This window comes from Haliotis cracherodii, unplaced genomic scaffold, assembly GCF_022045235.1.
Source record: "Haliotis cracherodii isolate W230 unplaced genomic scaffold, xgHalCrac1.p SCAF_11, whole genome shotgun sequence".
In the NCBI taxonomy this organism is placed as follows: Eukaryota; Metazoa; Mollusca; class Gastropoda; order Lepetellida; family Haliotidae; genus Haliotis; species Haliotis cracherodii.
In genome coordinates this window covers 41,203,614-41,223,481 of record NW_027266266.1, presented here as the reverse complement: position 1 = coordinate 41,223,481, position 19,868 = coordinate 41,203,614, and the positions used below count along the sequence as shown (strand labels likewise).

The following is a 19,868-nucleotide window of genomic DNA, read 5'->3' as shown; positions in this document are numbered from 1 at the left end:
CCAGACCCAAAGTGGTAAACGTCTAAGACCTGCGCCACTTCGGGCTTTCCTCCCACATCAACCTGACACACCGTGATATAATGAGATGCTGTTAAAAGGAGCGCTAAACCCAACTCACTCACTCACTACCAGGGGCGGTTGGGTAGCCCAGTGGTTAAAGCGTTCGCTCGTCACGCCGAAGGCCCGGTTTCAATTCCCGACATGGGTACAATGTGTGAAGCCCATGTCTGGTGTCCCCTGCCGTGATATTCACAGGAATATTGCTAAAAGCGGCGTAAAACCATACTCACTCACTCACTCACTCACCCACGCTAATAACATGAGTGACATGAAATGAAATTGAATACCATTGAAATCGACACCCTATGCAATTAACAAGGATTTTTGCGCTAACTGATACCCGGACCAAAGGATAAACATTAAATTCCGCCCGTTGTTTCAAAGTCCGTCAGGAAATACCTCTGCTTGTAATGTGGGAAGTCGGTGCGCTAGATACATTAAGCATTTGATGTATATTTACATATATACTGTACTGAAATGTATCATTTGTCAAACACATTGTGTATTCATATCATAATAACTATGGTATTTTATATTTACATACAAGCACGTGTGGTTAAATATTTGGTTGCAATGTCAGGGGTCTCGTTTCATAGATACTCCCCCTATGAAACTAACAAATATTATTCTACGATTTATAACAATATTCACGCATGATCTATACGGCATTCCAACTTAAATATTTCCATTCACACTGACTAAAAACAGAAAAATTATTAACAGTACACAATAGTGTATGTGAGTTCAAATTTAAGGTCGCATCGGTATTGTTTCAGCCATACAACGACGAACACAATAGTGCATGGAAACAGCACAATCGTATTACAAACTATTGCAATTATCGTATTGAACAGTTCTAATATGTTGTAACTATATTTTCCTATTACGCAATAGGATACCATTCAAAGCGTAAATTATCCGAATAACAATAATTGCATAACTGTTATGCAAAAGTTAAACCCCTCTCAAGCTGCGTAACATGCGAAATTTTATCACGGTTCGGCTACCGTACTTTCTTTGCCGCTAACGAACAGGCTTTGCTCAGAGGGATATTACACGAATCACGTGACCCAGACGAATCCTCATTGAAGATCTTCAGGATAATTGGATGGCTGAAAGCCGTGTGCAAAATATGGTCGTACTATAAGTACCCTAAACTTTTGGTCTAAGATGGTGTGACAGACTTCAGGTTGTAGATTGAAAGCTCCGAGTCAAAAAATGGATTTTCTTAAAGTTCTCGCAGTCGCCGTTGTGGCACTCGTCCAGATGTTTCCTAGCGCCATTGGTAAGTTTCTTAAGCCATTTTTATCTTTTCTCAATATACTGTTATTGCATTTAAAAGTTTAAAACATCTATGAACTTGTGTATTTAAATTTTATAAAGATAGAAATAAGTGCGACGAAAACTGTACTGTAATTTTATTGTTTTTAATGAACCAATGTGTCCATCAAGTATTGCGGCATGATATAACTAAACCATCTTTATTATATATCTATATCTACCTTACACATACATCACTTAACAAAACCTTCTTTTTTGAAACTGAAAACAATTTATTACTATTTTACAAAAACCTATAAAAAAACAAACTTTTATTTTAATTTACAAATGATCAATAGTTTTGCTATGGTATCAAGCTCCCACAGCGGTTGAGAACACTTTTCCAATCTTGATCACCGAGCGATTGTAAATATTTTCGCTTTTCATCCAGCCGCTATAGGAACATAACGGATTCAAAGGGATGTCTTTCCCATCTAACGAAATAGGACATACACACACGCCTTATGCCTTTCTGGTGGTTAAGTGAGGAAATTTTCCTACCACGAGTGCGAAATCCCCTAACTGACTGACAGTGTTCGAGTACACGAAGTATGTGATGTGGTCAGATCCTGTTTTAAAGTGTGCGCTAACACAGTTTGAAGGATCTGGTTTATAACTATGAACTTCGCACTATTTAGGTATTTAACACAATCCGATATACAAGCTTAAATATCGTTTAAATCTTTGTGACACATTTGTATAAAGCTGATATCGTTTAAAAAGTTAAATACAACTGTACTGCGAAGTGTGGTTTACGTGAAGCTGATGTCATTTAAATAAAATTAAGATTCTGTTTTCAATTGTATACGTGTCCTGAAAAATTGGTGTTTTGTCAAACAGTTTTATAGCGTTGATTTAGAATTTAGATTTAGAATGTAGATTTGCAGGTGTGACGCGTAAATGTGTGGTATTTTGGATAATCAAAATATGTTTTCGATTTTCGTTTTCCAACGTCTAGGTCAAAACGTATCTAGGTTAAATAGAAACCGATGGTCGCAGAAAGGGTATTGTTAGAGGGAAGGTGAAGAGAAATTTGGTTTGACGTCGCGTTCAAGATTATTGTACTTATATAGCGGCGTGGATCAGCTTGCCAAGTGTGCATGACACTGCAATCTGCATTATACACTGAAGTTTACGCTGTAGTAGATCGTTTGTTTAGTGTGCAATCATTTATGCAGTGTCATTTATAACACGATATTTGTTTAACTGTAAAGGGTTTTGTTCTAGGTATAAAGCATTACCTCGGCTCCTATTCAAGTAAATCCTATCTCTTCAGATTCCGATAAAATAAAAAAATATCAATACATACCATATCAGTGGAACGCGAAGGTGAGAAATTTGATAATTAATGGCTTACAAATATTGGAGATGTATCTTTCATATTTACTTCGAACAGGGTGGTTTAATGGTCCAGTTCTCGGTCGCTTAGCTGCAGGATCCGCTGATTATTGGTTTAAATCCTAGATCATGGTCCTTGCTCTGCGAGCATTAGTCTCGTGATGGAGGTCCACGGGTGAACGAACATCTATAATCTGTTCCACTTTGGGCTAACTCCTACATGACGTCATTGTGCTGTAATACAGATTAGTTACTACTGAAAGCAGCATTAGCCCCTACTCACACACTAACACTTTCTCCCAGGGTGGTTCTCTTCAGTTTGTCAACTTCGCGCTCGATTTCCGTACGAAAACACTGCGAGCCTAGGGGTGTCGGGTTGAGTTCGGGCGAGTTCATTTTTTCATATAGGGCGAAAGGGAGACTATAACTGTTTCTAAGTATATTTACGATGCTATTTAGTTGTTACGATGAGAACATATATTTAATTTTCTTAAACTTGAATTAAACCCGGAAGACGAGTAATTAATATCGTATTTATATCAACAGCGTTAGGATTAAAACACAGGCGGTCTTGTAGGTTTAGTTTATTGTGTCAATAAGCGAAGCATGCAGGGAAGGCGGAGTGAACACTATTTGATTTGTTTGTTTGTTTTTTTGCTGTTTAACGCCGCACTCAGCAGTATTCCAGCCATATGACGGCGGTCTGTAAATAATCGAGTCTTGACCAGACAACCCAGTGATTGACATCATGAACAATTGGGATACGATGACATTCTTCAACCAAGTCAGCGAGCCTGACCACCCGATCCCGTCAGTCGCTTCTTACGACAAGCATAGTCGCCTTTTACGGCAAGCATGGGTTGCTGAAGATCTATTCTATCCGGATCTTCACGGGTTGAACACTATTTGAATGGTATCCCTCCCAAGTTATTTAGATCAGGTTATATTTATTTATTCAGATGATTATTTTATATCCTTGGATGAAAAAATGTAATTGAATCTTTTTCTAGGTAACCATATTCATAAAAAAAATATTAAATTGGTACCACGTGAGAAAGAACGTATTCCGCGATCACGGTTGATGGCGAGTTACAGAAACACGTTTCCATAGTTCTGCACTACGCCAGAGTGCACTCGTTGTCGGTGTTGTACGACTGTGTCCCAGGAAATGTCTGCCAGTTTCCACGAGTGACTAAGATTGAGGTACGTGATCTGCTCGGAAGTGAAATGGGTGGTACGGGGTTGACAGCCAACATATGCCTGTTCAGGGACGTAGATTTAAGGCAAGAAATACACTGTCGGCAGTACTTGTATGCAACGGCCAGGAGAAACTTCCTGCTTGATTGTTTGTCGTATGTCATCGTGACCCGATGGTGTGTTTGCGTGGACATGGCCCGATTCCTGCCAAGATCGCCGGGATAACGATGTACTATAGCTATATTATATCCGGATTGTAACTGATAAATTGGACAATAACCAATCATAGATGTTCAAGGGGTACATCTTAAAAAAGAGCGACATTAATGGGATTTCGGTAGCTTTTTACGTATGTACGTTCTCGTTTTATATAGAGATAGGCCTTAATTGAAGTTTGGGGCAGGAGGCGCCCAATGGTTTAAGGTGTAGTTGCGTCCCTTTCGATGCGCTAGGATCCGATAATCATGAGTTCGACTCAAAGATTCGTCCAGATCATGAACATGGGTTAATAAGCACCTTACTCCTTGGTTTCACCAAAGTGAGGTCAGGTCAGGTGAAATCGAGTTTAACGTCGCGTCCAAGATAATGTGTGTGTGTGTGTGTGTGTGTGTGTGTGTGTGTGTGTGTGTGTGTGTGTGTGTACTTGTTCTAGTTCGGACTGATGCCGATTTATAGTGCGAGCCGCAGTTTAACATGAATACCCAACTTAGACCCGTCTAATGACTCCGAGCCGACCAGTCCTTGTTTTAGCCCCGAGCGCCAGACAGGGTAACAACAAGTAACATCTTTTAATGTATGTTGGTATGACGCGGCCGAGGATCGAACCCCGGACCTTCCGCTCTCCGTGCGTACGCTCTACCACAAGACCACGGCGGTCTAACCAAAGTCATAAACGTCTAAACGATAAGCGCCACTTGGGGTTTTATTTTTTAACCCATAAACAAAACGATACATGTCAATATATTGTCCAGAACCCTAAAATATGAAGACACTCTCATTGGGCGGATATACCATATTATTCGAAAACTATTCATTCAAAAGGTGAAACAAAATACAGTCGAAACGAGAATACTCACAGCGTGCTCTTTGCCGATATGAATCATTAAAAAATATCCACATACGTGTTTCTCGTTCCCAACGCGTGATCTCTGTTGCGTCAGCTATTTACGGATTCTATGTGAAAAGAATGAGGTGGGATGTGTAACAACTATCCCAAACTATACATTGAGGACAACTTGGCCGACTACAAGCGCATGCAACAAAGTATGGTGATCACCAGGGCCAAAATTATTTTCGGTTTCGTTCGCACTTCTAAATTAGTCACAATTCAACTGTCCCTATATCTACAGTCCAGGGTAGGAGAATGAGAAACTATCCTGTACAGTCAATCAATCGTTAAACTTATATATCAGCCTTTCCGGGCCTAAAAAATGTATCGTAAAGATATTCAAATGTCATTTTAATGTAGAGTGTTAAAGCTATTTCCCGACGCTTACCACTTTGGCGGAAGCCACGAGCACGGGTTTGGTGCTAACACCCTTGAAACATAATCAGGGGAAATATCGGACCCAGGTTTCTGACACGCCCAAGGGACTCAATACAACACCAGCAAGTCGAGGCGCCTTCGATGACATACCCGCCCTGGAGCCCTCATTCTGCATAATGTCTGACAAAGTTCGGAGATATGTCTTTTCAGTGTGCCCTTGCAATGCTCTATCAGAAAATGGGCCAGGTTTGTTTTGCTACCCAGCTGGAAACGCCCAACTGCAAATGCCATTCCTACATGTTGTTAAGGTGTGATTTACTGGAGCATATGTTTATATCACCAGTACCAGTACCAATGCTGTCCCTGTTAATGTTATCCTTGTTAAACTGTATCGTAAACGTTCATGTGTTTAATGTAGTCAGTGCTTTCGCTGTTTGGGGAATGTGACAGGCAGTCAACCAATTGGTTTACGAACTAAAAGCCACGTCCTTGAAACCAGAAACCAGTTCAGCCCAGTGCAACAAAGGGAGTCAACTCTGTATCCTCATGGGCTTGAATTTGTAATTGAACAAGGACTGTTTTTCGTCACATTTTGGGGAACGGTTTGTTTGTTTGTTGTTTAACGCCGCACTCAGCAATATTCCAGCTATATGATGGCGGTCTGTAAATAACCGAGTCTGGACCAGGCAATCCAGTGATTGACATCATGAGCATCGATCCACGCAATTGGGATACGATGACATGCACCAACCAAGGCAGCGAGCCTGACCATCCGATCCCTTTAGTCGCCTTTTACGACAAGCATAGTTGCATTTTACGGCAAGCTTTGGTTGCTGAAGACCTATTCTAACCCGGATCTTCCTGATGCCGGGGAATGCTGGCTCAGTGGTCTAAGGTGCCGCAGTTCGCGTCCGTGACGCGTCAATTGAACCCAGGACCAGGTGTTTGAATCCCGGAATCGCCCTATCATCACTGGTTCCCCCATCACCATGGCCCAAATGCACAAAGCAATCTTAGCACTAAGATGATCGTTACTCACATACTTTAACATAGGCTTACGATAGTCTTAGCGCTAAGATCGCTTTGTGCAAATGGGGTCACGTGGGTTTCACGGAAAGCCTGCTTCGTTTTCGGCCATCAGGTTGACACACCATGATATACCGAAATACTGTTCAAAGTTGCGTTGACGCCAAATCACTGTCGTTATTTCTCACAGGCTCTTGACATATCAATTCGCTGAAGGGGGCATCAGTCATCTGAGGCGCCACGGTTCGCTTTGCAGAGTTGCCTCCCTTGGGCACTACAGAAACCTATGATCGTGGGTTTGAATTATGTTTCTAGGTTTGTCAGCACCATAACCGTACTCGTGGGTTTCACCAAAGTGGGAAACGTCTGAGACCTGCACCACTTCGGGCTTTCCTCCCACATTAAACTGACACGCCGTGATATAACTGGAATACTGTTTAAAGCGGCTTTAAAACCAACTCACCCGCTCAACACATAAACTGATTGGTAATTGTCCTTTGTTCGCTCATGTGATATATGACGTAGATGGAATCTCCCTATTCGTGCGTTATACCTCAGCACTTTGTGTTGTTTGACGTTAATCGCTAAACATAGATCATTACACGGTGACCCCAGCACGTAAACAACCTATGTTCCCAGATACATTACTTTTTTTACCAGCGCAAACAATTGGCTTGTTATCACAGCTTGAAAACATTACTACAGACACCCGACAATTGAAACACAAATACCTATTCAGGGCTCTTAGTTCACGCACATGCGCCAAACTCGGGTGTTCATATCACTTGCTGACTTGGGTCTTTTTCAGTCACCTTATTTACATTCTTAGTGCATTTCTACGCGTTCCCAGTTCAAGGTAACAAAGTGAATAATGGACAAAGTAAACAGCCCATCCCAAACCCAATTGACCTATGACTCTAGACTCTCTAGGCAAAGGCCCGTGAAGTTAACGTGAAGATCTTAGACGGCTACTGAATCGAATTGCAAGGCAAAACACCGACAGCATGAATGCAATTGTGTAAATGTATGAATGAATGAATGAATGAATGAATGAATGGACGACGCGATAGGAAAACGACATATCAAAATTTATCCTCGTCAATAGGTTTACAGGGGTTAGTGAATGCTAAAATTATTCAGTATCATGTTTAATGTATACTAAATATTGTTTTAAGTGTTGTTTAGTTCGAGTCAAACTAGATTCTCTCTTATCGTGTATGTACCCCTTCATGAACAACGCAGTTACAAATAGAACTATTTGAACGAGATAATTTAGGCCACGAAATTCTAGATACAAAAAGCATAAAGTCATTTTTCCAATATCTCTTGTTTAAAATACTGGTAAGAATATCCGACGTTTACGTGAAGAAAATAGGTCAAAGATAATCTCCTTGTTGAATGCCTGTTACCATAAAGCAATATTTATTAAATTTACCTGACTATAAAGAGCCGTGTGCCTACGTACATACCATAAAAGTTAGCTTGAAGTGGGGCACATGAAATTAACATAAAATTTCTAAACATTAAAAGAGTACATTGACACACATGAAAAGGACATTTTTTTTGTAAAGCTCATAGGAATAATACCAATGACAAACACCAAATGGTCGTGGTCTACTCTACCACACAAAGCGACCAGTAACGGAACAGCACAGAACACTTGAAGCCACAATCGAACTGGTTTATTGTTTTATTTGATGTAAACTTGTTTTAAATGCAGGTATAAAATAATTGCAGGTGTTTTCTTATAATATATGTACAGCATTCTCCTCAGGGACAGTATGCGTGGGGGTGCTGAATGACCACCCCACCCCCACCCTACCCCGTTATATGATCTCAAAAGGAAAACTATTAATTGTGTAAAGTGTGATACCTGCTAATATAGGTTAAGAGATTACGTGGCAAGTAGGCGTAAATACACAACACTGTAAAGCTAAATGTGGGTTAGGTAAATGAATGTTTGCAAAGTAAGATAGTCGACAAAACTGTAGTACCTTTTCACAAAGTCCAATGAAATGTTAAGGTTGAGACGGATTAATTTCTGACTAAATATGTACAAAAGTATTTTTTGCCGCATGATACAAATAGATTATTTCCCTCTTTAAGTACATGGGACAGTTTACACACATGTAGCACGAGCTTGCCTATTAAAGGCGTCCTAGACAGTTGGATTGAAGTCATTATCAAAGCACTGAAAATAAATAAGATGTATTTCTACCCAGTGATTAATGATGACGCAAATTTATTTGAAACAATCTATTTCAAACAGGGTGGTAGTTATAACGCCTATACCCGAACAGGGTCGTGGCCATGGAGCATCGTTCCTTTCATACATATTGATTTAAAATTCGAATTTAACGTAAATTGAATAATTTCAAATAAATGAAGTCAGCACAATCGATGACGTGCAACAATAGCGAGGGTCGCGAACATTGACCTGTCACCTCGTACACACGTTGAAGACACCCGCGGGGAGGTGGTGTGCGATCAGATAACTCGCTGGGGTGATATATTAGCGAGTGTCATCAACATGCGTCTCAACCAATAAAAGAGCGATTAAGACTTCATACAAGCATCCTGTGGGAAAGGTACCAAGAAAGGGTTTTGTGTAATGTGAGATTGTCGGAGATGGGGTGTAGCGTAAATCACGACGTCTGATCTTTCCTGTAGACTCTCCACTGTATCGTTGTGAAAGTCCAGTTCAAATCTCGATCAGTTAAACACCCCTGGATTTGGGCAAGGGTTGGCTTTCAGCGAGAACAAGAAACGTGAAACGTCATGTGACAAGGCGTCTGTTGAATGGCACTTGGAGTTTTCAATTGTGTTCTTTCATTAATACGACGCTACATTCTGTTTCTAATTCCCTGTTCTAATCTTGGGGGTAACAATACAACCCACAATCCTACATTACGTAATAGCACAGCTCAGTACATTTGAATTGGATTGCTTTCAATGCATAATCTGTTCGTTCTTTGATACGACGTACTATAGAAACACAAGACGAATTTGACGTAAAGGGGTAGCAATAAAACGTCCTAACTAGGCGTCCTGTAATAGCGTTCTTATCTCTTGAGTGGTTTTCTATACACGTTCATTTTGAAACATAAAGGTGACGGATAATGCAACCTCAACCCATTATTCATACACGCCAGAGTGAAAGCCATTAAACCTTTAATTGTCACATATAAATATCTGTATTGCGCTAGTCATTATCAACACCAAAGGACAATTTACTTTTTGTACGAGTACGTCTTGTAAGATTTGTTAATGGTCGACCGAGAATGCAATGGCATGTTTGGGATTTATTGGCACTTGTGTTTATTCTTGAGGGTCCTTATAATAGAATGAAAAAATCACAGGTGGATTTCAATCCAGTTTTATTTATACATGTACTCTTGAAAATACTAGCTGTTTTCTCATCTTATTTATAAATCAAATGTATATTAACATGACACAGTTTTCTATGGGCTATATACATTGTATATGTATATTGTAAGCACGTGTTTATGACTCACTATCAAATAGTGACGGTACCGGATGTTGTCGAATACCAGAACATATCCTGCCCCACTAATACATGCAAAGGCACGTCAATTGTTCACCAAAAATATGGGAATTGCATCGGACATCATTTTTGTCACTGATGCGTCAAATTTGGAAGTGACCTCCACATTTCTACATAAAACGTTTCGAAATCTTTACTGAGATCTCGAATGTTGGAACGTGTTGTAATTGTATGGTTCTGATATTTACTGGCGCGACCATTTTGACGTTAAATAATTCTCATAGCGACAGGACTGTGATTAAAAACCAATAGATCGTTAGCAAGATGATTGTATAATTCGAAATGTAAATAACCGTCACATGTATTAAGCTTATAATTCCCCACTTACAACCGCCTTGGACCGTTATTATAGACACATACGTGGTTGCTGCACGAATAGTTGGATCTGATTATATATCATTATTTAGCCGTGTTCCGGGCCGTCCTACTCGTATACGGGCCCTTTCATGGACAAATTAAGACATTTTAACCAGGTTTTTTACGTCCAAATCCCTGAGAGAGTACGTGATAGTTTGTGCATTATTTATTATTTAAAGAGTGTTAGTTATCGTGACGTTTAACATTTACAAGCGTGGGTTAAGAGACCAACAAGGAAGCTACACTCACAATATCAACGTTAAAATATTCAAATCAGCTTATGTTAAGAAACGAGCAAAGGTAGAATGCGTAACTCAAGACGAATTCAGTAGTAGTAGTAGTAGTAGTAGTAGTAGTAGTAGTAGTAGTAGTAGAAGTAGTAGTAGTAGTAGTAGTATCATCATAATTATTATTATTATTATTATTATTATCATCATCATCATTATTATTAGCTTATTTAAGTAAAAGCATTATAGTAACCTCTCTATTGGATCAGACGGACACTTGATATCGACATATCTTGCTTAAAGCTTTTCAAACTCCCCAAATGTCACGTTGAAATGATCGCCGACACGGCGCATGTTATTTTGACCCAGAAACTGTACCGTATATTTTGTGCAAGCGTTGAAAAGGTTCTTGTGTCTTCAAAGGTTCAAAGGTTTTCGTAAGTGGGGGGAGATGTATATACTTTATGGTTTCCACGTTTTACTAAGCATACCCACTCCTTCACAAACCTCGTGATTGTGCGGGGTCATTTGGACATCTTTTGAATTTCTGGCGCCACCCTTGTGTTAAAAAACTAAGTAAGCTAACTCTTGTTGGCATAACCAAGGACCTCTCCGTAGCGAAGAAGAGACAGATTATACAATTCAATCGTTACTCATCTGAAGTTATCTTACTCATGGCGGTTTACATTCGCTAAAATAATTGCCGTGTTGAAAATATAGATACCCTTTTCCGTTAAGCTTATATTCAGCATAAATGTCCAGAAAGTTCAATGCTCTCAATGTTGCTTGCTGTCGCTTCCCTAGACTAACATTTAGTCTCTGAAATCTTATATTACACAATATCCTTCTTGACTCTAAAAATATAAAAAAAATTCCCTATGCTGATTTGTGGAATAGAGCTAGCTTGAGCTGGTTAGACTAGCTTTTGTATGCATTTCTAGATTATTTTTTTTTCATAAAATAAATATATTCCACGGTCATTGTGCAGGACTATCGCTTCCCCATTCGTTAGTTTCCGTAATCTGCACGAAGACGGGAGGGCACGAGTGGTCACGAATGAGTTCTTGCAGTTACAGTTGGAAGGTTATGGATAAGATAGGAGCGGGCTGCATGTTTTAACTGATGATCCGAATGTAATAAAATGTGGATCAAAATAGGGTGTCTGCGCTGTGCCTAAACTCATTTTGATAGTGTGGGGTCCTGATGGAATTCCCACCTAGCTCGTGCAGAACACCTGATATCATTTACTGGTGATATCAGGGTGATATCGTGATGAAGACCGTGAACGGTGGAATTAGTTTCCCAGGGAAACTGGCAGGCCAACTGCCCCTGTCAGGACTTTCATCTGATAAGGTCTCTTACTGTCCAACAAGTGACCATGCTGATACTCTGCTGTGTACCAGATGTTCAACAGTCAAAACACAAATGGGGGGCACGGGTGGCCCAGTCGTCTAAGGCGCCGCGATTCGCTGTGCAGAGTTGCGTCCCTTGGGCACGCCAGAAACCTATGATTGTGGGTTCGAATCCCGGTTCGCCCCGATTATGTTTCTAGGTTTGTCAGCACCATACCCGTGCTCGTGGGTTTCACCGAAGTGGTAAACGTCTGAGACCTGCATCACTTCGGGCTTTCCTCCCACATAAAGCGGACACGCCGCGATATAACTGGAATATTGTTAAAAGCGGCGTTAAACCCAACTCACTCACTCACTCACTCAAAACACAAATGTTCAGGATGTCTAATCAGGTCAACTAGGCAAAGTCTACACACAGGTTTATTTGGCTATTATCTGCTGATAATAATAATGATAATAATAATAATAATGAGGCGACTAATGGGATCGAGGGGTCAGGCTCGCTGACTTGGTTGATGCATGTCATCGATCTCAATTGCATGGATCGATGCTCATGATGTCAATCACTGGATTGTCCGGTCCAGACTCGATTATTTTACAGACTGCCGTCATATAGCTGTAATATTGCTGAGTGCGGTGTTAAACAAGAAATATAATCTTATATGTTGAACATTACAGGTATCATTCCTTGGAATGTTTTTGGCTTTTGATGCAAACGAGTTATCAATAATCTTCTCAAGTAATTAGCAAAAGAAGCATTGGTCACTTCTTTGGTCATCAATATCATGGAGATTCCTGGCACCTCTGATATAAAACTGACTACCAGTTAAGATGGCAGTGGCTTATTTCCAGATGCATAGATATCCTCCCGGCGATTCCTACCGACTACCCCAACCTCCCTCAATATTTTCCGTATTCCGTCATATTCTCGATCGGTCTTTCATTACAAGATATTTACTTTCTGTTGTATGCTTAACAGGAGGCCTTAATAATACCTTAGCACAACAAACTGGTCTAAGCCTGGGTTCTACAAATTAGGGAGCACCCCCACCCCCCTTATAAAATCAATGGTTGCCCAGTTTATAAACAGAAAAAGTCTTTGTTCGTAAATTGTGTAAGAGCTTCAGTTTGTGTGGACTTGTACAGCGTCTACGTACTCGTAATCCGACATTAGTATGCAAAACTCTTTTCCAGTTTTACTTTCGACTTAACAAGACAAGCAAACATTGCACATTTAAATAATAATCTGTTCAGTAAACATTGAAATTTCTACTGCGATTCACCACACGCTGTTTGAGATATCAGGTCAGATTCTGGTGTCCTCGATCCAGGCGTGTGTTCATAACGTCATGGCCCTGTATCGGGATTCGTATCTCTGCACGTTAACCTTCTTTCTGCCAAACCCTTAACGAGTGTTCATAAATCTGACGAGAAACGCAATTAGTTGTAAGTTAAAGATGAAAAGACGTGTTCTATTTGATTAGACAACCATTGGTCTGCGGGAGGATGAAAGTAAGTTGGCCTGGCTCACGTGGAGAAATGTGTTGCCATGGATACGGGGCTAGATGTTATGGTTTGAGCAAATTTGGTATAGTTTTGTTTTACAATTTTTTATTTCTTTTTTACAGTACAGTTTAGGAAATAATCCCTTAGTGAATGTGCACTTTCTTGAAATGTTATAGTGGTATAGAAGTACGTTGTTGAGTTGAAGAACATACATGTACCAGTTGCTAAGATACTAACACATTTGGCTTTTAACGTGATGCAACACACATACGTTGGTTGGTTGATTGGTTTGTTGTTTAACGCCGCACTCAGCAATATTCCAGCTATATGACGGCGGTCTGTAAATAATCGAGTCTGAACCAGACAATCCAGTGATTAGTATCATGAACATCGATCTACGCAATTCGGATCGATGACATGCTTCAACCAAGTCAGCGAGCCTGACCACCCGATCCCGTTAGTCGCCTTTTACGACAAGCATAGTTGCCTTTTACAGCAAGCATGGGTTGCTGAAGACCTATTCTACACCGGCGTCTTCACGGGTCCAACAACACATACGGTTACATACTGGCGTGAACCTTTGTTATCTATTCATCAAACAAAATTCTCAACAGAAGTTTATTTGCAATCAGGGGCGGTCGGGTAGCCTAGTGGTTAAAGCGTTAGCTCGGAAAATAACCTCGTCCTGAAAACAATCGTCACATGACGCGTTTTAAATGACCCTCACTATAATGAGAAACATTTATTTCACTTTTCATGGCCTTACAAAATAATCATAACCGAATTATATCGTATTTTCCTGTTGCACTAAACGCCTTCGTGTAAATGTCTAAGCCATACTGATATTTTACCACAATCACCTGACGCAGTCAGTTCCCGTAGAGAGGAACATGTCTGTTAATAGCTGTTCCCGAGTTTCCTCTTTTCCCGTCGTTAATAGGTCACCGCCCTTCCATAACACACACCCCCCCCCCCCCCCCCCCCCCCCCCCCCCCAACCTTTATGTCCCTTACTAGCTGTTTTCTTCTCCCTTCGTGAGTTAAAAGTCACTGCCCCTCCATACGGTGTCTAGCCGGGAGAGCCACATTTCAGAAATGGCTATTGCCGGTAGAGCCACATTTTCAGCTGAGTGCATTTCACCTATTCTAGCGGGTAATAATTAATTAATCCGATTACCGATACCTGTATATGAGTGTCCCACATTTTAATTATACTCCTAATTTAATACTCCCAGACTGAGGGAGGCGACCAGTTCCTACACCGTGTTAGTGACGACATCCTCATCTTCACTGCAGACAAGAACATTGAACATTTGTGTACTGCAGACATTGTATTTTGTGATGGTATATTTTGGGGCCTGTAACCCTCCATACACACCATACACACCATACACCCCCACCCCCACCCCCACCCCCACCCCCACCCCCGGGCCACATCCCGAATTTGTGAGAAGAAATCGTGCGTGTGGTGTATGTATAGGTTTTCGGTCTAGTCATTAATTCCCCAGGTCAAGTGTTAGGCCCTATTAAGCCTGCAACAAATCGTATAGCTGCCAAACGAAATCAAAGTTTACACTGCAAATAAATTGTTTACCAGAGCGTCGAAGCACCCACGGCGCCATGATCCAATTATATCAGGGGCGTATCTAGCAAGGGGGTTGTGCATTAATTATTCCCGGAATTCGATTTTCCCCAAAACTTACACATTTTTTTTTATCGTATTTCTCTCACTGTTGTTTCTGTTTAATGGGACGAAAACTCGCAACCCCTTACATCCCCTTGATCTTTTGTAAGATGATAGAAACCTTTCAGTTATGCAATGTATCTATCCTAGTTGTCCCGTTTGTAAATAACGATGAATTATACCCCTTCATCATCAAAGGCGACACAGGCCCCGCAATTCGTTGTGCAGAGTTGCGTCCCTCTGACGTATCAGTAACCTGGCATCATGGATTCGAATCACATATTCACTTTTATTATGTTTCTAGGTTTGTGAACATCATGCCCCTGCTCGTGGGTTTCACCAAAATGGCAAACGTCCAATATTGGCACCACTTCGGCATTCCGTAAAAACCTTAGATTTAGTTTTTCAATGTATTAGAGACGATTTTGAAATTTTGCAATTCTAAAAAACACAATGAACTAAATATTATCATCGCAAGTTTTTCCTCTATTCTGCCCTCACACGTATTGAGTGAGTGAGTGAGTGAGTGAGGTGAGTATGATGTTGCGACGTTTTTTTAGCAATATTCCAGCAATATCAAGACCGGGACAACAGAAATGGGCTTCACACACTGTACCCATGCAACGAATATATCTGGAAATGCTGACGACTCACTACTTAGGGAAAAGAACAACAGGTACTTTTGTGCGGTAATGAGGAGAAATATCTTGGTAGATATATATGGCTCATGCTTGGAAGACGTGGTCGGAACGTACGGTATGGAAGCGCAGAAGGGTAATCTCTGAATTGCGAAGTCTTGCAATCTCCATCACCGTTATCTGGAACAGTCGCTGACTGCCGTTGTCATTCTCCCGTTGTTACATCAGCCGAAACAATGTATCCAGGGTAACTTAGAAGTTTCGTAACACTGACTTTTGACAAATGAAGATTTCGACCCAAATTGTCCTTCACGATTGCTCGGATATGAAACCACGCCATAGAAAATGCATTAACTCGTTTGGTCGTGTTTGATGTTGATAATCTCACCTGTCAAACTCTCCACAAGGCAGAGTATCTGTTTTCTCTTAGTCAGCTACAATTGTTTTAGATTACAAAGTACTGGAGAGTTCACAGATGGCGAAGATAACGAACTCGCCCGCAGTGGAATTCTGATATTAGCGTTCAATACGTGACAGACTGATTTATGACAAAGTGTGATTTTCGAATAGTAATTGTTTGTTCACTGATTGGGTACAACAGCAAGCTGTATTCGATTGGTTCGCCAACTCTGAAAGAAATATTCGAAAACTTCAAACAAGTCTATAATACTTAGGCAAGTCTAGATCTGAAGACATTCCATGGACACCTTTCAATTATCTTTTAAAAGAAAATGTAAAACAATTGGGCGGTGGGATAGCCTAGTGGCAAAAGCGATCGCTCATCTCGCCGAAGACCCGGGTTCGATTCCCCACAATGTGTGTTCATGTTTTCATCACTTGTTTGTGTGTACCTAGACTAACGTCTAGTCTCTGAAATGAACATATCGTACAGAAAAAAAACAGTTGTTCAGTTATCTTAAAAAAATATAGTAAAAGGAGCCCAGTGACTCTCTTCATTTTCAGATACTGCAGTAATCTAGACTTGCCAAACATTATAGACTTGCATGGGCTGTATTTGATATATTTGTATCAGGGTCTGTAAGACAGACTAGTGTGTACCAGACGCTTTAAATTACAGGACGCCGGTCCACAGCTCGAATATTGCACACTTCTCACTTGGGAATTTCGTTATTACCTTTTCGCAGAATTAGGTCTTTAATAAGATCATTATATATAATCATTTATTAATATGTATTTGTCAATGTAACATATACCTCCCCGTTCATTTCGTTCTCATTATCATTATTCAAACCCTACCTTGCTACTTTTACCAGAATAGCTACAGATGTCAACATCGGCTTATGATACTACTCGATGGGGGCCTTTGTACACATTATGTAAGCCCTGTACGTGTCTGTTTTAATTGATAAACGGTATTCGCCGAGGAAAGCTACACTTGTTTACTCGAGGTTTATACAAACCCACACATCTGTTTCCTGTGTCTGTTACGTGTCTACCATCACTGTATCCCAAAGCGGGCTGCAGTTTCTCAGGAGCTCCGACTCCGAAGAACGTACCTAGTTCGGTCGACTCAGACAGCTTGTGTTATTTACGAGATCTGGGGAAAGTCACTTTTGTATCCGAGATACTAATGATTGAACATGCCTGTGCTGATTACAGACACTTCGGGTCTTGGTTACGGGAATTTACGACATCTGAGGAATGTCACTTTTTTCATACCCGATACAATGCTAATTGTTTGAGTGAGAGAGTGAGTGAGTTACAATTTAACGTCACATCGGCTAATTATTTGTGCATGATAAGGTTATATTGTATCTTCATCGAAAATGATGTTGGTGTGAACTTTGTTAAACGAACACGACCATTTAGTCTTAATGCTGTGATTAAAGCCCCCCGTCTTGACGCCAATGTAAGAGACCCGTGAAGAATCCGGGGTAGAATAGGTCTTCCGAAACCCATGCTTGCCGTAAAAGGCGACTATGCTTGTCGTAAAAGGCGACTAACGGGATCGGGTGGTCAGGTGCGCTGACTTGGTAAATGCATGTCATCGATCCCAATTGCGTGGATCGATGCTCATGTTATCAAACACTGGGTTGTCTGGTCCCGGCTCTATTATTTACAGACAGCCGTCATGTAGTTGGAATATTGCTGAGTGCGGCGTTAAACAACAAAGCATCCAAATCGTGTTCGATTCCCAGTGTACACACATATATAACCAGTCTTGTGTTCCCGTCGTGAACCAACGCCGCTGAACAGACGGCAGTCAAGAAATAATATGATAGACATCCTACTTTCCGTACCACCTCTGTTAGGAGCCTCTGCATATATATTTGCTAAGGGATGATCCCTTAATTACATACTTTGATATCCGGATTATTTCACTGTAAAGGTTCTGTCCGCATTAACGAAATTTCACTGTTACCGGGGGCGGTCGGGTAGCCTAGAGATTAAAGCGTTCGCTCATCACGCCGAAGACCCGGGTTCGATTCCCGACATGGGTAGAATGTGTGAAGCCCATTTCTGGTGTCCCCCGCCGTGATATTGCTCGAATATTGCTAAAAGAGGCGTAAAACCGTTCTCACTCACTCACTGTAACCGAGGAAAAATGAAAATAAAAACCTTTTTATTGAAAAGGGAGTAAAAATGTGAACGAAGTCGTTTACGATTGAAACTATCTGTTGTATGCATCAATTACCAGAGGGTTTGACTCGCGTTAGTTTTAGGCCAGGCAAATGTGAGGATTATCGTATGTTAATCAATACTCTTCATCGGAAGGGCAAAACCAGTCAAGTGATATACTGCAGACAACAACGTTGTGTGAGACATTATCAGGACTTGGACATCGATAGATAAGAGCAACGACTTTTCAAATAGCCCATGGCTTGTTCGTGGCTGTATCAGTTCATATTTAACTGTAATAAAAAAAAAAATCGGCTAGCAGGTGATAAAAGAAGCAATGACCTGAACCTGTGACCTTAGGGCGGGTTCGACACTATTTTGAAAATAACGTTTAGATTTGGCAGTGAAAATACAGTTTACTAATACAAGACATTAAATTTATACACCGCTCCCAAAGCTGAAAATATATTGTCAAGAAATGTCTGGGAATGTTTTACACATTACTTTCGAAATCAGAGACCATTTTTTATATGTATTCACTAAAGGGGCCATTACACCAAACGGCGCTCGCTCTGCGCTCCATCTGCGTCCTAAAATGTGACTAGAGCGCAGTGGGGTCGCCATACTCAAGAAAACTCTCTTTTGGTGTAATCTCTCATACGACCGTTCTGCCTTCCTTCTGCGACTAAAAATGTTACTTTTGTCAATGTCACTGCGTTCCCTGAACGACCTAGGCGTTCACTGTGCGATATCTCTGCGCTCCCTCTGCGTCTCCTCTGCGTTCCCTCTGCGTTCCCTCTGCCGCCGTTCTGCCTCCCTTGAGCGACTTACATCGACGGCGATCTCACTGCGACTGTTTTAAGCAGGTTCAAAACTTTTCAGCGACAGTGGCGCTCTTGGCGATGGCTGAGCGTTCCCTCTGCCTCCCATGTGTGCTCTACGCGACCGTTCTGCGACCCCTCTGCCTTCAACGCCGACCTGGCAAAACTTAAGAACGCAGAACTTTCGCAGAAAGGTCGCCGTCCGGTGTAATGGGGGTATAAGTGTTCAATCGGATCTAGTCCGTTACCTACACTGCGGGATTGAGCTTAGCCGATTGGAAAGGCGTTGTCATTTTTGAATGCACGAGAAGGTGCACCTATCTGACCGAACTGGAGAGCCGTGATATGTGATTGTTTGGCAGTTGTGGATGCATTGTATAATTGCATAAAAACCACGTCAGCATACGAACCTGAATTTGTTGACAATTCATGATTATGACTATGAGTACTCTATTAATCATGCTAGGTGGGGATCAAAGATAATTATATATAATTAAATTAAATATTAGAATCGTACCACCTGGATAAGTGCAGATTCAGTCACATCTTTCAGTTTCCCAAGGGAATTGACGAGAGCCACTGAACACCGTCACATGAGCACTCCTCTGGGCAAAACTTTTATATATAGTCATTGCTTTACGTTGGCATAAAAAGCGAACTTTTGTTTAGCCCCCGGGAACAGCTTCAAAAACAAGTATCTATTTGGAAAGAT

The 19,868-nt window shown here is 41.0% G+C and overlaps 1 protein-coding gene across 1 annotated transcript in view; it reads left to right on the top strand.

Annotated features, from left to right (window-relative positions):
- The first annotated feature begins 1,115 nt into the window (after positions 1–1,115).
- The window catches only part of LOC139456504 (carbonic anhydrase-like), a 33,292-nt gene continuing 14,539 nt past the window's right edge, over positions 1,116–19,868 (top strand). Inside the window, exon 1 of the mRNA XM_071238254.1 lies at positions 1,116–1,345. Coding sequence (XP_071094355.1) covers positions 1,279–1,345 — 67 coding nt within the window. The 5' untranslated portion in view covers positions 1,116–1,278. The remainder of the gene's footprint in view (positions 1,346–19,868) is intronic.